Source organism: Mobula hypostoma, chromosome 23 (assembly GCF_963921235.1).
Source record: "Mobula hypostoma chromosome 23, sMobHyp1.1, whole genome shotgun sequence".
Taxonomy (NCBI): Eukaryota; Metazoa; Chordata; class Chondrichthyes; order Myliobatiformes; family Myliobatidae; genus Mobula; species Mobula hypostoma.
The window spans coordinates 21,070,417-21,088,728 of NC_086119.1; the positions used below are offsets into that span (position 1 = coordinate 21,070,417).

At 39.8% G+C, this 18,312-nt stretch overlaps 1 protein-coding gene across 2 annotated transcripts in view; it reads left to right on the forward strand.

Moving 5' to 3' along the window:
* Window positions 1–18,312, forward strand: part of ankrd13b (ankyrin repeat domain 13B) — a 475,933-nt gene that overhangs the window by 446,895 nt on the left and 10,726 nt on the right. For both annotated transcript variants that reach the window (XM_063031175.1, XM_063031176.1), the window contains one exon: window positions 3,633–3,709. In XM_063031175.1, the coding sequence (XP_062887245.1) occupies window positions 3,633–3,709 (77 nt within the window). The remainder of the gene's footprint in view (window positions 1–3,632; window positions 3,710–18,312) is intronic.

Sequence of the window (18,312 nt, forward strand, 5' to 3'; positions counted from 1 at the left end):
TTACCATCAGGTAAGAGATACAGGAACCTGAAGGCACACACTCAGCAATTCAGAAACAGCTTCTTCCCCTCTGCCATCTGATTCCTAAATGGACGTTGAAGCTTTGGACGTTACCTCACTTTTTTAAATATACAGTATTTCTGTTTTTGCACATTTTAAAAATCTATTCAATATACATGATTGATTTACTTGTTTATTTATTATTATGTTTTATTTTATTTATTATTCTTTTTCTCTCTCTGCTAGATTATGTATTACGTTAACAAATTTCACATCACATGCTGGTGATAATAAACCTGATTCTGATAATTTAGCTTTTTATGAGGTAGTGCAGTGTTAAACAATGTACATCTTTCATATATATAAAAAAAATCAGCACAACCTTCAGTCCATTCCTCCCTAATGCACTGACCTAACAATGTAACTATCTCAAATATTTCACATGCAAGTAAGTCCCTCATCCTTAATGGCTGATTAAGTTTCTCCAGAATTTCTTTCCAGCAACTGTCTTGTCCTTATGCCCAAAAGTTTTGGATTCCAAAGTCAAAAGTAAATTTATTATCGAAGTATGTATATGTCACCATATACTGCCCTGAGATTGATTTGCTTGTGGACATACACAAAAGAAGAAATAAGTACAACAGAATCAATGAAGAACTGCACACAAGCAAGCAATGACAAACAACCAATGTTAAAAGGCAGAGAAACTGTACAAATACAAAACAAAACAAATAATTATAAATAAATAGTAAATAAATAATACTGAGAATGTGAGTTGTAGAGTCCATGAAAGTGAATCCAACGGTTGTGGAATCAGTTGAGTATTGAGATGAGTGAAGTTATCCATACTGGTTCAAGAGACTGATGGTTGATAACTGTAATAACTGTCCTTGAAACTAATCATGTGGGATCTAAGGTTCCTGCAGCTCCTTCGTAATGGCAGCAGCAAGAAGAGAGCATGGCTTGGATGTTGTGGATCTTTGATGACAGATGGTGTTTTTTTGGGGCAGTGCTCCTTGTAGATGTTCTCAATAGTGGAGAGGCCTTTTTCCTGTGATGGATGCGGCTGCATCCATCACTTTCTGTAGGCTTTTCTGTTCTTGGACTTTGGTGCTTCCATACCAGGACGTGATGCAACCCGTCAAGATTCTTTGTCCTGCAGACAATAATCAGCTCTTTGGTTTTGTTGACGTTGATTGAGAGGTTGTTGTTGAGAATCATTCAGCCAGATTCAGGGAGAAGAAATTTCCCTCCTATATTCTGATCCATCACCAGCTTTGATTTGGCCAACAACAGTGGTGTCGCCAGCAAACTTAAGTATGGCATTGGAGCTGTACTTAGCCATAAATGCAAAAACCTTTACGGATTTCACCATAATTGCAAAAAATCCTGTCACCATCAACCCTATGTGAACCCTCCATCGTTTTGAAGACCTCTGTTAAGTATGCTTCAGCCTTTACACCAACTCTCAATGATTCTTATCTGTCAGTTCCAGTGTAACACTTGTAAGTTATTTTCTCTAGTGTCTCTTTATTCATTATAATTGCAATTTGATTTCACAATAAGATGTTGATTGGTCTTAATAAGTTGCAGTCAAGTCTCTTCTCTTGAAGGCTATTTTGCAAATTACAGAAATATCATTGACGGGAGTAATGATGACAGCTTTGCGTTTCCCAAGACCACTTCAGTCTGGAATAAAGTGATGAGATTGAGCTATTCAGCTCCTGGTGTCAGTTTCATCCTCCTCCATCATTTCTCCCAGGCAAAGATCCATTCAAAGTTGCTTCCTTTGCAATGCAGCTTGACAAAGAACTCAAGTAGGGGACACACAAGCTACTGGAAGAGGGAGTGAAGTAAAGGGAGAAAGACTAATGATTACACCTAGCGTAGCGTTTACAGAATAACCCGTCAATGTAAATCCCACCACAAACAGAGTTTAAGGTTTCTGCCTTTCAGGAAGGATATGCTCACCGATGTCAGCTTCATTCTGCATTTCCTCTGTACAAGAGTTAACTGGTGCTGGGCACTCCATAATAAGCTCCCAGCTGGGAAATGTGGCCACTTAAAGAATCTGGTTAATGCTGGCTGCACAATATCTTTGTGTAAATTAGCTGACAGCATAAAATTGGTGTGCCTGTGTCGATATCATATTATATCCTCTGTGCTCAATTCTGTAGCCTCTTCAGCTGAGCACATTTGTAGATACTTATCGAAGTATTTTTATACATACGAGTACACTTCCTGTTGTGTAGGAGCACCTTTAAAACATGAGCGCACTATAGTAAAAATCAAATAATTCCTATGTCACAAGTCAGAAATTCTGATGTCTCAGCACCTGGCACACCAGATGAAGTTGCCGTGGTTCCCATGTGCAGTGTACCTGGTTCTGTTTTCCAGACTCCATTTAAACTTACTGGGACCATATTTGCCATCGAGGTTATCTCCCTGTTTGACTCACTTTATACCTAGGGTTGAGTGGCTAAGTACAACTCCAATGCCATTTTAAGTTTGCTGATGACACCACTGTTGTTGGCTGAATCAAAGGTGGGGACGAATTAGTATATAGGAGGGAGGGTGAAAATCTGGTTGAATGGTGCCACAACAACAACTTCTCACTCAACGGCAGCAGAACCAAAGAGTTGATTATTCACTACAGAAGGACGATGCCAGAGGTTCATAAGCTAGTCCTCATTAGCAGCTTAGAGGTGGAGAGAATCAGTAACTTTAAATTCTTTAGAGTTACCATATCAGGGGAGGTGTCCTGGGACCAGCACGTAAGTCCCATCACCAAGAAGGCGCAACAGAGCTGCTACTTTCTTAGAAGTTTGCATAGTTTCAGCGTATCATCCAAAACTTTGACACCCTTCCTCAGATGTACTGTGGAGAGTATCCTGACCAGTTGTATCATGGCCTGAAATGGAAACAGCAATGCACAGGAATGGAAAAGTCGACAAAAATTGGTGGATATAGCCCAGTTCATCACAGTTAAAGCCCTTCATTTACAAGGAGGGTTGCCACAAGAAAGCAGCATCAGTCATCTAGGACTCTCATCATCCATCATGTTCTCCTCTCACTATCATCCAGCAGGAAGTACAGAAGCCATAGGCCCCAATTAATACTCTCCTACCACCAGGCTTCTGAACTAGCATTGATAACTTCACTCAGCTCAGCGCTGAACTGACTCCACAACCTACAGACTGACTTTCAAGGACTTTGCAACTCATGTTCTCAGTATTATTTATTTACTTAAATATCTATATTACTTGCATGACTTGTCCTTTTTTCACACTTGGGTGTTCGTCTCTTTTAATGATCGCATTTTTTTTCAGAAATTCTATTGTATGTCTTCATTTTCCTGTAAATGCTTGCAAGGTAGTGTATGGGGGGCATGTATGTTTAATTTAATGGATGGGCTGATTTGTCTGTGTATTTACTTTGAATGAATAGAGAAGGCATCAGATGTACAATGTGGAGCAAAGGGTAGAAATTAGCAAAGAAGAAAGAGAAAAAACAAAGACCCAAGTGTCTTAAGATTAATTTTAGAAGACCAGATGGAACCTAAGATAATGAACTTTTTAACTGTTTAACATGTTTCCAACTTTATTCACAAACCTTTCGTGCTTTCTTTCCAGGTGACCATCTGGGAAGCATTGACCAATAGCAAGCCAGGAACACGCCCCATGACCTGCGAGGGGAGGAATGGAGAAAGGTACACAGGTTTCATAAAGAATAATTAGTTCTGGAATTTAGTACTTCAAGGCTTTATATGTGGATTGTAGGCACCTCATTCCTTACTGTTATAAATCCATTTCTGGTACAGCATTCCCATTGGGGACCTGTCGGGATGAAGTCAATAACAACCATTTGAATTAGATTGTCTTGAAGCATCATTTGTTGGTTTAGCCACATAGAAAGGGTTTACCAAAACAGTCAAAGAACATCCGGTTAGTTGTATTGAATTAGTATGTTAGGCAAATATTATGCTGTAGGAATTAATTGTAAAACATCAGTCAATGCCTTGATGTTATGTCAACCTAAAACTCACATTAACTTTAGAAAGAATGATGTGCAACGATGCTGCTTGCATTTCAATTACACCATGAATTAGGTTCTGAGTGCTGCCCAGTGTGCAAAAATGTGTTCAAAATGTTTTGAATCTCTGTTATGCTGCCCAAGCCACATTTTCCAGTGTGATGAGAGGAAGAAGAAAGAAGCGAAGAGCTAATGAGTGATTTTTATTTTTAAAGTTCAAAATAATACCTTACCTACTTGATGTCTCCTTATCCAGGTGAAAGGGAGCTGAGAGGGTGGTGGGAGATTACATTATTAGGTAAACTGTGTTGGGTAGACATTTTTAGGTACCTTACTGACTGTTACGCCACTGGCATTTGGGATAGCAATGAAGGTCCTCCATTTCTGCTGGTGCACAAGGCTTCCTTCATCATCAGTAGCTTCCTCTCTGTTTTCACTGCTGTCAGTCATGCAAGTCCTGGGTGGAGGCTCGGGAATACCGTCACACTCAGATGTAGAAGGATACTTCATTGCTGTTTCCATAACAGTTTTGTTTTACCGGTGAGCCCCCGAGCCTGGAGGATCAGCGGACCACTCTTAGTCTGGCCTCTAACCTTTGACCTATTTGGCATGGGTGACCCTACCAAAAGCCAAAGCTTAAAGCCATGACTCCAGCCAACGCAGCTCTCCAGGTCATTGAGGCACGCAAGCCTCCAAACCACAACAAGGTTGTGGTCCTCTTGGAGGACTTTTAGGTCAATTCCAATATATTTGCCTGATCTGTCCCAATCACAGTATCATAACAAATCATTCAGAACATGCCACAGATGGTATACTGCCGGGTTTAATCTTAGAACAGTGCAACACATTCATTGTCTTCTGCCAAAGAGATGGGGTGACAAGACTATGGATAAGCACCCTAGGAGGCAAGGTTTGGTGGTTCCTGTGCCAGGACCAGAAGTTCTAGACACCAAATATCTCATATGATGCTACAGACACTTAATACAAAGATACAAAGTCTGCAGAAGACTCCACATTACAACTGCTAAGCTCAGGAATGCAAATAGCACCAGGATTTTGTGCTAAAATGATCCCACAGCAGAAAGGCAGTTTGATCATAACTCTTGTATAATATCTAGATTACTTTTATTCTAGTGTGTTCATACTGCCGCAAAGTTATAAACTTCCACACAATTAATAATAGGTTTCAGGGAGCAACAAAAACTTTACAGGCCACTGATATCTGTTGAAAAGATAATGGAGAGTTTTCTGACAGATTAATTTACTGCAAGGCCAGAGTTGTACAGATAAAAAAACAGTTGTCTTTATGACAGTGATATCTGTGTGTGCCAAGAGACCACAGAGATTTGCGCTGACATTTTCCAGTCTGCTGTACCCAGTCAATTCAGGGAGAGCTGTCACAAAGTGAAGTTTTCCAAATGAACTCTATTAACAGCATCCCAACAATATTCATATAAAGGCAAAGGGAACAAGGCTAATCGCTTCAAGAAATTCTGGCAGGTATTACCAGACTTGTGTGGATGGCAATTAAGATCAAATTCACCCTGTATTTGGTGACAATCATCTAATCCAGTGACCCATTATCAACACTCTGAGTCTCATCAAGATGTCAAAAACTGAAGGAATTAAGATTCATCTGAGAAGTTGTTCAATTTCACTGAATGACACATGGCAAAGACGTCAAAGCATATTAATCCTAAACTTTACTGTAATCATGCAATAAATGTCACCAGTAATTACGATGTAGGTATATATAATTCCCTAATAATTATAAATACACTAGCACTAAACAATTATGATGGCTGCCTCTGGGAGATAAGAGGCTCAAATCACTGTGTTAGGCAAATGTACTCTTCCAATACCTACGATTGGTGCACTTTTAATTCCTTTAAATTTCATAGAAAATATTCAGAAGATTGATTTATTTTCATTGGCAGAAAGTTCCAATAGTTGACAATGCTCAGGACCCTACCATGCTTTCTAATGAGGGCTTCAATATGTATGTGTTTGCCTTTGATTAGTTTATATTGATTACAATTGAACAGAGAAAAGGAATCTTAGGTCAGAATTTCCCCTTCGGACTTTGCCAGGTTTCACAAAAAGTGTCAGGTCACTTGCACCACCGACTGAATCTGATATGAAACCTTCACTGCCTAATGTTGTTGGGTTTATAACAGTAAACAGTGCCTGTGTCTTGATGTGTAAAGTTGCTCCAACATAGTGGGTTGCCTTTAGCTTCATGAACTCAGAGAACCTGTGGCAGATGCCCTCACTTCAATGAAGTGCTCAGTTTCTTTCCGTTAATCTTTGACCCTTCATAGTTAACCCTTTGAAGACTGAAGAACTTAATTATATTTTTTGTTTTTACTTCAAAGACACATTTGTCAGATATCTGATTTCACCATTACGCCGTTTTATACAATCTTCCTCTGGAAGAAATGGTACATCAAACTTTTATAAACAGGATGGTACCTTCTATTGGAAATGGAAAGAATAGTACAGCAAAACACCTGCAACCCACAAATGGTTAACCGATTTAACTCGCTAAGCGTATTGTACTCACTCATGTTTCCACAATGCAGTCTATTGTTCTATAATTCATGACTGCGGGTCAAGTCTTAATGTGAAGATGTCATTATAGCTAATTTCAAACAATATTCTCTGATAATTATCTCCAATCCAAGTTACTTAAACAGTAATATCCACTAACATTAGAAAGTAATGAATTATTTATCCCACTATCACTAATTCAGATTATTTTCTTGAAGAGTCCACATTGAGGAAGTTTCCAACGTATTTCCATATTTTGTTAATATCCAAAGGATTTCATGCATTGCATGGAAATTAGGACCTTAAAGTATTTGAAATAATCTGGGACCTAATGTTGTTGAAGTAGAAATAAGTAAATTCTGAATGGCTGAAATTATACATGAAGATGTCTTACATATCTTACATTGGGCGCCTTGATCATTTTACAATCAGTCAAATACCCAGAATGGATAATGGTAGTTTCATATATTTTGCTGCTCTTGGCTGTCTTGAGTACTCCCTAAATATACAGATGTGCTGCTGTAATGATATCAAATCTTCTAATAAAATTCCAGTTTACTCAATCAGTAAGTGTTTGGCTATATTACAGCACATTCAATGATCTGAAATAGTCTTCCATTCAGATATGAGATGATCTTCCAGCAGGTTAGCTGAAGAGATGGGATTTGACAGTTAAATCTGTCAGAACTTACAGGATTAGGATGGTCGTGAATACTGGTAGCTTGGGTCGAAGTGTTTGATGCTGCAGTGTTTGCCAAGTTTGGCAATTAGCTTGCAGACATCTCAACACCAGTTAAGGTGACATCCTTGGTGCGCATTTGTTGGTGTTTCTCTCTGGGAGTGCTCACATTTATATGGCTCCCAGAGAGAAACACCAACAACTGCACACCAAGGATGTCACCTTGACTGATGAGCAAGTGTCTGCAAACTAATTGCCAAACTCAGTAAACACCGCGACATCAAACATACAGAATTCCAGATTCTCCCGAGCTTTGAATTACCAATACAATATGAGCAGCCAGCTACTGTTGGTGACACAATAAATTTCATTGCTTCAAAAATTACCTCACAGATAGAGTGTATTTTCAGGATGAAAATTGTCTTTTAAGAGCAACACTTTATCAGAATTATCATGAATCAGGCTCTCAGCAAATAAATAAATAGATCAAAGGCAGTGTTATAATGCATTTAAATTATAGATGGGTGAGACTCAGAAATCTAATATGGCATGGTAACAGAGTGAATGGAGCCTCTCAGGAGGCAGGCTTCACAATCCATTTCTCTCTGAAGTGGTATGGCTAGTGAATTAGTCCCACATCAGAAAAAGGAGTTGGGGTCAGTCAAGCGACCCAGCAAGTCTGATCCATGATTCAATTATGATTCTGCCTGCTTCTCTACCCACCCTATTACCATTTCCCTTTATTCCGAGCATTGACCTTGACGCAAGAATGCATTATTAATGAATGTCACTTGAATTTTCTCCAACAAAGATTTAACATCTGGATATTTTTGACAGCAGAAAGCAACTTAACAGTGTGAACAGTGCATTTGGACAACAATACAATGTAGCATCAATTTACAAAAAAAAAATCCATCCAGTGCCTTGTAAACCAGCTGGTCTTTCCCTCCTCAGTACTGTTTTTAAAATGTATATCCCTGTTGCCTTGTTGAAGTTTGTTAAGATTGATTGAGTCCATGAAGTTTGTCTGAAGTTTCCATAAAATTTTCTCAGCCTGTGAAATCTGTACAGTGCTTTTAAGTTAGGTGTGATGAAGGAAATTGAGGTCATGCACTTGAAGGGATAGATAAAAGAGTGAATCATTTCCAGCAGGCTACATACAAATAAGTAATATGTGATAAAGGTCTTAAATTAGATTATACAGATCAAAAGCCCAGAAGATAGCATTACTAAAATTGATCTGTTAGTATCTCTTGTGTATGGAGCTCAAGACTGAATATCAATATATAGTGGTACTGCATACTCCCAGACCCAAGATTATGTAATTGTGAGCAGAGCTAATTTATCATAAGATTTATGCAAAGATTCAGAGCCAAAAGAAATCCAGTGACCTTGTCTTCTGTGCTATTTCAGTCAGTGTACATTTCATCTTAGACAATGTGTGCCTCCAGAAAAGGCAGAGTCCACATTTTATTTGACTGCTATCAATACTTAAATGGTGATGCTGCCTTCTTTTTTTTAAGCATAATGACTTTAGGAATTTTTGATCATTCAGGCAGAATTTTAGCTGCTGAAGTCAAAATGATGAATTGTGATCATTGTAAGTTAACTTTGATCATGCGTCCGCCTGTCCCTGCCGATGGCTTGGGAAAAGTGCCCATTGGAGAGACGCAGCTCCTTTGTGTATTACAGCATATGTAGCAGGCACTGCAGCATCCAATAAAGCTTATACAGGTGCCCCCTGGTGAGCAATATTACTTGCTACCGAATTTAGATTGAACACAGTGCTGGAGTTGCAATTGAATTAAGCAGTCCATATTAAATAACTAGTCTTGAAGACAGAGCATCTTATTAAACACTGCCAGAGATTTTCTGGTTCTTACATTAAAGGATATATGCATGTACTGTATGTTTCAAGAATATGGGAATTTCCTCCCTGTTTTCAACAAGTGCAAGGATTGTATTGCACATTAACATAGTTGAAAATCTTAAAACGACAAATACTGTAAAATCAAAATTGAGATTTATTATTAGGGGAGGCATAGGAGTTAAGATAACACCATTGCAGCACCAGTGATCCAGGTACGATTTGGCACTGGCTGTAAGGAATTTGTATTTTCTCCCCGTAACTGAGTGGGTTTCCTCCAGGTGCTCCAGTTTCCATTCAAAGACTAATTGATTATGTTGGTATAATTGGGTGGCATAGACACATTGGGCCTGCTGCTGTAAAAATAAATAGAATAAAATACTGAGGTGACTGCATGTGCATCCTCTGTGAAGGTGGAAGCAGAATCAACATTTCATGTTAACGCTGCTTCTCTCTCCACAGATGCTGCCTGGCTACCACAGCAGTGCATCTGGTTGAGTTGTTGCCTTGCAACTTGGAGATTCAGGTTCAGTTTGTGTCTTCAGCCGGTTTTCTTATAAAACTACACGACAATGTACCTAAGAAAATGGATGCAGTTTTAAAGGCCAAATATTGATTTGATTTAGTTTTTTTTTACTGTTTTCTGCTCTTTATTGTATTATTTTTGTATTTAGAAACTTTTAATTTCATTATTTTGAAAGCATCTTCACTTTACATAATTTTTTTTACATGTGCCTAAGGCTTTTGCACAGTACGGTAGATCGCTAGGTTAATTGGTCACTATAAATTGCTCTTTGTGTGTAAGTAGCTGGTAGAACCTGGGGAAGCTGAAAAGAATGTGAGGAGATTTAATCACCTCCATTAATGTGGAATTAATGTAGGATTAGAGTAAATAGATGGTTGAAGATTGGCATGGAATTGATCCAAAGGGCCTGTGTGTTTGCTGTTTATGTTTTGAGTGTTGTAGCGTATCACCAACAATTTCTGTTCTGTAACTCCAACAGCTTATAAATTACAGTGACATGGTCTTGAAAGCGTGTATCTGGGAGTTTAGAAATATCAGTTTCATTCTCGTGTTTACCAAGGAACCCATGATATGCATTCAGTTCCCAAAGGTATGCAATATCAGCTCATTTAAGAAACACAACTGTTACATATCCAAACTTACCATTCTTTTTGCACACCCTGTGAAAGAGGCTTCTACTCGAATTGCCCCATTTGGAACTGGCACTGACTAATTGGGCTGAATAGCCTTGACGTGTGTCATAACGATTCTATAATTTGATTCTGTTTGGCCCATCTGTACATTTCCACCGATGTTTGCGTTATACTTCTTTTGCCAAATTATCATTCTTGCAATATCGTTGTGAGGATATCTATCTATATGATGGTAAACGTGTTTGTTTTTCAGAAGATTTAAAAAAAGTCCTTCAGTGCTCAGAGGGTTAAAGGTAAGAATGGAGAGGGGGCCTCTGGATTTTTCTAGCTCTGAACTGATTCCCTTGCTCTTATACTCTGATGCTGAGAACCGGCCTGATACAGTATCATGATTTTCTTTGGCAGTATGGTCTTTACAGGTCCAAAGGAACTCATTGGCACCCAACAGAAATGAAGGAATGCAAAGGAGTCACCTATACCTGTAATAAGCATAATGCCAGACCATATGATATTATAAGTATCATTTGCAATTCCAGCTCTGTAGATCCAATTTCCCTTTCTCCATAGGTGCTTCATTTTGTTGGGCTGAAGTGGTTTTAAATTTGTCATATTGGGTTGAGGTGGCTTTAAAGCTTTATTCTGATAGTATATTTATAAACTCTCCATGTCTTCTTGCTAAGGTAACATCAAAGGACGTTGTATATACTTGTGCTTTAACTTTAGTGCTCGACCAAATTGTACCTCAAAACCATGGCACACAAGAAAGACTGCAGATGCTACAAATCTGGGGCAACACACAGACTTGGTGGATCAAATGTAGCATCTATGGAGCAAAATGGTTCTTGACCTGAAATGTATCTGTCTGTTTCCCTCCATAGATGCTGCCTGACTCGCTGAGCTCCCCCAGCATTTTGTGTGTTGCTCCATTACATTATGTGACCCTGGCTATTTAACCAGCAGTCCTGGTGACTAGGATAGCAGCAAGATTTTATTTGGCCACTTAATAAAGATTAATATTAAAGATATTAGATATTAAAGATTAATAATAAAGATTAAGTTGTTAAAAATTTCAGAAGTTTCAACCCAAATCTTAATAGTCAAGTTAAAAAAAATACAGACTACTAGAAAATGTAAGATTGGCATTTTCTAGTACTTGATGTGGACTTAGAACATAGAACGTACAACACAGGACAGGCCATTTGGCTCATGATGTTGTGCTGATCCTTAGCTTTTAGACATCTGTTGAACACTAAATGTCCTATTCCTGTGTATCATAATTGGTCCACATTCATGTGTCTATCTAAAAACCTCTCAAACCCCACCAAAATGCCTGCTTCCACTACCACCTCTGGTATCCATTCTAGTCACCTACCTCTCTCTACGCAAAAAAAAAATTTGTCCCTAAAATTCCTTTAAATTTCCCTCTTCTAACCTTAAAAATATTTCTTGTGGTGTTTGACATTTCTATCCTAGGTAGAATATTCTGACTCTCTACCCCATCTAATAATCTTAATATCCTCTATTCTGTGTCTAATATCCTCCTTGGTCTCCGATTCTCTTGTAAGAATAGCCAAAGTTTGTCCAACCTCTCGTTTGTGTTCATATCCTCTAATCCAGGCATCTTGGTAAAGAATACTTCACCCTTTCCACAGTCTTCACCTCCTTTCTACAATGAGCAATAAAAACTCCATGTGCAGTCTGACTAAAGTTCTATATAGCTGCAGCATGACTTCCTTGCTCATATACTCAACACTCCTAAAAAGGGAGGCAGGTATGCCACACACCTTTTTTACCATTTGATCTACTTCCTTAGCCACTTCAGGTAAACTTTCAGTTCTTTGCCAAAGGTCGACAATCACAGAATTATAGAGGTACAATGCTTTGCAGTGAACTGTAAGACAGGGATTATTTAGTCCAATTCTAGTGATAATTGAGATGTGAACCCATTGCCTAGTATCTGATATCAGGGAGGGTAAAAACTAAATGTATTTTCATACTTTTCCCTGTATTCCATCCATATGTACCCAACTTTTTATGAGAATCTAAAGGGGCTAAATACTCTTTGATCAAAATCATCCTTTTCAACAGCAGTTTGCATATTCAAATACATTCAAGAACAGATTGGTTGGTGATGATTTTGGATCCCAAGAGGGAGAAATTGTAGAATGCCTACATGATGGCTTTTCAGAGCAGCTTGTAGTTGAGCCCACTAGGGGATCAGCTATTCTGGATTGGGTGTTGTGTAATGAACTGGATTTGATTAGTGAGCATAAGGCAAAGGAACACTTAGGAGTCAGTATTCATAATATGATAGAATTCACCATTCAGTTTGAGAGGGAGAAGCTAAAGTCAAATGTAACACTGGAATAAAGGCAATACAGAAGCATGAGAGAGGAGCTCACCAAAGTTAATTGGAAAGAGACACTAGCAGCAATGGCTGGAGTTTCTGGGAGCAATAGGAAAGTGCAGGATAACTACATCCCAAAAAAGAAGTATTCTAAAGGCATGATGATGTAACTGTGGAAGTCAAAGCCAAAATAAAAGCGAAAGAGAGGGCATTTATTAGAACAAAAATTAGTTAGCTGTGAGAGGATTGGGAAGCTTTTAAAAAACAATCGAAGACAACTAAAATAAGCCATAAGAAGGGAAAAGATGAAATATGAAGGTAAGCTAGCTGATAATATCAAGGACAATACCAAAAGTTTTTTCAAATATATAAAGTGTAAAAGAGGCAAGAGTAGATATCAGACCACTGGAAAATGAAGCTGAAGAGGTAGTAATGGGGGCAAGGAAATGGCGGATGAATTGAATAAGTATTTTGCATCAGTCTTCTCCGTGGAAGACACTAGCAGTATGCCGGAAGTTTAAGAGCGTCAGGGGTCACAAGTGAGTGCAGTTGCTATTACTAGGGAGAAGGTGCTTGGGAAATTAAAAGGTCGAAAGGTAAATACTAGGTTGGTATTTGCCTTTGGACCAGATGGACTACAGTTCAGGGTTCTGAATGAATTAGGCAAAGAAATTGGGGATGCATTAGTAATGATCTTTCAAGAATCACTAGATTCTGGCATGGTTTCAGAAGACTGGAAAATTGCAAATTTCATTCCACTGTTCAAAAAGGCAGGGAGGCAGAAGAAAGAACATTATAGGCCGGTTACCTTGACCTCAGTGGTTGGGAGAATGTTGGAATCGATTATTAAAGATGGGGTTTCAGGGTACTTGAAGGCATATGATAAAATAGGTCATAGTCAGCATGGTTTCCTTCAGAAAAAATTTTGCCTGACAGATCTGTTGGAATTAGAAACATTGAAACATAGAAAACCTACAGCACAATACAGGACCTTTGGCCCACAAAGCTGTGCTAAACATTCCCTTACCTTAGAAATTACCTAGGGTTACCGATAGCCCTCTATTTTTCTAAGTTCCATGTACCTATCCAGGAGTCTCTTAAAAGACTCTTATCGTATCCGCCTCCACCACCTTCACCAGCAGCCCATACCATACATTCACCACTCTCTGCATAAAAAACTTATCCCTGACATCTCCTCTGTACCTGTTTCCAAGCACCTTAAAACTGTGCCCTCTCGTGCTAGCCATTTCAGCCCTGGCAAAAAGCCACTGACTATCAACATGATCAATGCCTCTCATCATCTTATACATGTCTATCAGGTCACTTCTCATCCTCCGTCGCTAAAGGTGAAAAGGCCAAGTTCACTCAACCTATTCTCATAAGGCATGTCCCCCAATCCAGGCAACATCCTTGTAAATCTCCTCTGCACCCTTTCTATGGTTTCCACATCCTTCCTGTAGTGAGGCAACCAGAACTGAGTACAGTACTCCAAGTGGGGTCTGCAACATTAGGGTCCTATATAACTGCAACATTATCTCTCAGCTCCTAAGCTCAATCCCACGGTTGATGAAGGCCAATGCACCGTATGATTTCTTAACCAGAGTCAACCTGCGCAGCAGCTTTGAGTGTCCTATGGACTCCACACTGCCAAGAGTCTTACCATTAATACTATATTCTGCCATCATATTTGACCTACCAAAATGAACCACCCTGCACTTATCTAGGTTGAACTCCATCTGCCATTTCTCAGCCCAGTTTTGCATCCTATGAATGTCCCGCTATAACCTCTGACAGCCCTCCACACTATCCACAACACCCCCAACTCTTGTGTCATCAGCAAGTTTACTAACCCATCCCTCCACTTCCTCATCCAGGTCATTTATAAAACTCACAAAGAGTAGGCGTCCCAGAATAAATCGCTGAGGCACACTACCGATCACCGACCTCCATGCAGAATGTGGCCCGTCTACAACCACTCTTTGCCTTCAGTGGGCAAGCCATTTCTGGATCCACAAAGCAAAATCCCCTTGGATCCCATGCCTCCTTACTTTCTCAATAAGCCTTGCATGGGGAACCTTATCAAATGCCTTGCTGAAATCCATATACACTACATCTACTGCTCTACCTCTATCAATGTGTTTAGTTACATCCTCAAAAATTCAATCAGGCTCATAAGGCATGACATGCCTTTGACAAAGCCATGCTGACTAATCATATTATGCCTAAATCCTGCCTCTCAGGATCTTTTCTATCTACTTACCAACCACTGAAGTAGGGCTCACAGGTCTATAATTTCCTGGGCTATCTCTACTCCCTTTCTTGAATAAAGGAACAACATCCGCACCCCTCCAATCCTCCGGAACCTCTCCTGTCCACATTGATGATGCAAAGATCATTGCCAGAGGCTCAGCAATCTCCTCTCTCGCTTCCCACAGTAGGCTGGGGTACATCCCTTCCAGTCCCAGAGACTTATCCAACGCTCCAGCACATCCTCTTTCTTAATATCTATATGTTCAAACTTTTCAGTCCGACGTAAGTCATCCCTACAATCGCCAAGATCCTTTTCCATAGTGAATACTGAAGCAAAGTATTCATTAAGTACCTCTGCTATCTCTTCCGGTTCAATACACACTTTTCCACTGTCACACTTGATTGGTCCTATTCTCTCATGTCTTATCCTCTCATCTTCACATACTTGTAGAATGCCTTGGGGTTTTCCTTAATCCTGTCCGCCAAGGCCTTCTCTTGGCCCCTTCCGGCTCTCCTGATTTCATTCTTAAACTCCTTCCTGCTAGCCTTATAATCTTCTAGATCTCTATCATTACCTAGCTTTTTGAACCTTTCGTAAGCTTTTCTTTTCTTCTTGACTAGATTTACAGCAGCCTTTGTACTCCATGGTTCCTGTACCCTACCCTCCTTTCCCTGTCTCATTGGAATGTACCTATTCAGAACTCCAAGCAAAGGTCCCCTGAATATTTGCCATATTTCTTCTGTACATTTCCCTGAGAACATCTGTTCCCAATTTATTCTTCCAAGTTCCTACTTGATAGCCTCATATTACCCCTTAATCCATTTAAACGCTTTCCAAATTTGTCTGTTCCTATCCCTCTCCAATGCTATGGCAAAGTAGATAGAATTGTGATCACTATCTCCAAAATGCTCTCCCACTGAGAGATCTGACACCTGACCAGATTCATTTCCCAATACCAGATCAAGTACAGCCTCTCCTCTTGTAGGCTTATCGACATATTGTGTCAAGAAACCTTCCTGAACACACCTAACAAACTCCACCCCATCTAAAACCCTTGATCTAGGGAGATGCCAAACAATATTTGGGAAATTAAAATCTCCCGCCATGACAACCCTGTTATATTGCACCCTCCCAGAATCTGTCTCCCTCTGCTCCTCGATGTTCCTGTTACTATTGGCAGGTCTATAAAAAGACAGTCAGTAGAGTTATTGACTCCTACCTGTTCCTAACTTCCACCCACAGAGACTCCGCAGACAATCCCTCCATGACTTCCTCCTTTTCTGCAGCTCTGATCTGTTTATCTCTGATCAACAGTGCCATACCCCCACCACTTTTGCCTCCCTCCCTGTCCTTTCTGAAACACCTAAAGCCTGGCACTCGAAGTAATCATTCCTGCCGCTGAGCCATCCAAGTCTCTGTAATGGCAACATCATAGATCCAAGTACTGATCCACACGTTAAGCTCATTTGCTTTGTTCATAATACTCCTTTCATTAAAATAGACACATCTCAAACCATCAGTCTATGCGCATCCCTTCCCTATCCTCCCTCTCGCACCGCCTCCAAGCTTTCCCTATTTGTGAGCCAACCGTCTCTTCCTCTGTCTCTTCAGTTCTAGTTTAAACTCTCCCCAATAGCTTTAGCAACCCTCCCCGCCAGGATATTGGTCCCCCTGTGATTCAAGTGCAACCTGTCCTTTTCGTACCGGTCACACCACCCCCAAAGAAGGTTCCAATGATCCAGAAATCTGAATCCCTGCCCCCTGCTCCAATCCCTCAGTCACGCATTTATCCTCCACCTCATTTTATTCTTTGAGGAAATAACATGTAGGACAGACAAAGGAGAGGCAGTGAATATCGTGTATTAGGTTTTTAGAAGGCCTTTGACAAGGTGCCATACATGAGGCTGCTTAGCAAGATACGAGCCTATGGTATTGCAGGAAGGATATTAGCATGGATAGAGCATTGGCAAGTTGGCAAGAGGCTTAGAGCACAAATAAAGGGAGCCTTTTCTGATTGGCTGCCCGTGACTAGTAGTGTTCTACAGGGGTTTGTGTTAGGACGGATTCTTTTTACTTCGTATGTCAGTCATTTGGATGATGGAATTGATGGCCTTGTGGCCATGTTTGCAAACAATGTGATCATAGATAAAGGGGCAGGTAGTGTTGAGGAAGAGGGAGGCTGCAGAAGGACTTTAACAGATTAGGAGAATGGGCAAAGCTGTGGCAGGTGGAACACAGTATTGGGAACTGTATGATCGTGCACTTTGGTAGAAGGAATAAAAGCATAGACTATTATCTAAACGGGAGAAAATACAAAAGTATGAGGCACAAAAGAACTTGGGAGTCCTCATGCAGGTTTCCCTAAAGGATAACTTGCAAGGTTGATTCATTGATGAGAAAAGCAAATGCAATGTTAGCATTCATTTCAAGAGAACTAGAATATAAAAGCAAGGATGTAATGTTAAGGTTGGATAAGGCACTGTTCAGGCCTCTCTTGGAGTATTGCTAGCAGTTCTGAACCCCATATCTAAGAAAAGCTGTGCTGATATTGGAGAAGGTTCGAATGAGGTTCACAAAGGTGATTCGGGAAAGAAAGGCTTATCATATGAGGAGCTTTTGATGGTTCTGGGCCTGTAACTTGCTGGAATTTAGAAGAATGAGAGTGGGCTCTCATTGAAACCTATCGAATATTGAAAGGCCTCAACAGAGTGGATGTGGAGAGGATGTTTCCTATAATTGGGAAATCTAGGACTGGAGGGATGTCAATTTAGAACAGAGATAAGGAGGAATTTCTTTAGCCAGAGAGTGATGAATCTGTGGAATTTTTTGCTTCAGGTGGCTTTGGAGGCCAGGTATTTAATTTGGAGGTTGATAGATTCTTAATAGGTCAGGACATAAAAGGATACAGGGAGAAGGCAAGAGTATGGGGTTGAGTGGGAGATGGATCAGTCATGATCAAATGGTGGAGCAGACTCATTGGACCGAAAGGCCTAATTCTGCTCTTCTGTCTTGCGGTCTTATGGTTATCTTTCTGGATACCCAACTTTCAGTGGCTTGCAACACTTTTAATATACTTTACACATATTACAAACTGTTTAGTTTTTAGACAACTGAAAAATACTTGACTTCTATTGTGGCACCTCTGAGAGTTTTGAAAAGAAATTGCAAATAGGTTTTCAGTTATCTGCCCTAAAAGTGTTATGCACTTTGAGATTCCAAGTGCAGTGAATAAAACCCATGGGAACTGCTTCCTGGATTATAGATTTTAACTGTAATTGTACAAGAAGAGAGTGCAGATGAGAGTTAATCATTACTGCTGTTAAACCTTAGTTTCAAGTATAGTGCAGTACTATTGAAACACTGAGGGGTAAAATACACACAAAGAAATATTTACATTTGTGTTTTATTAGATTTTATTTCTGAATTTC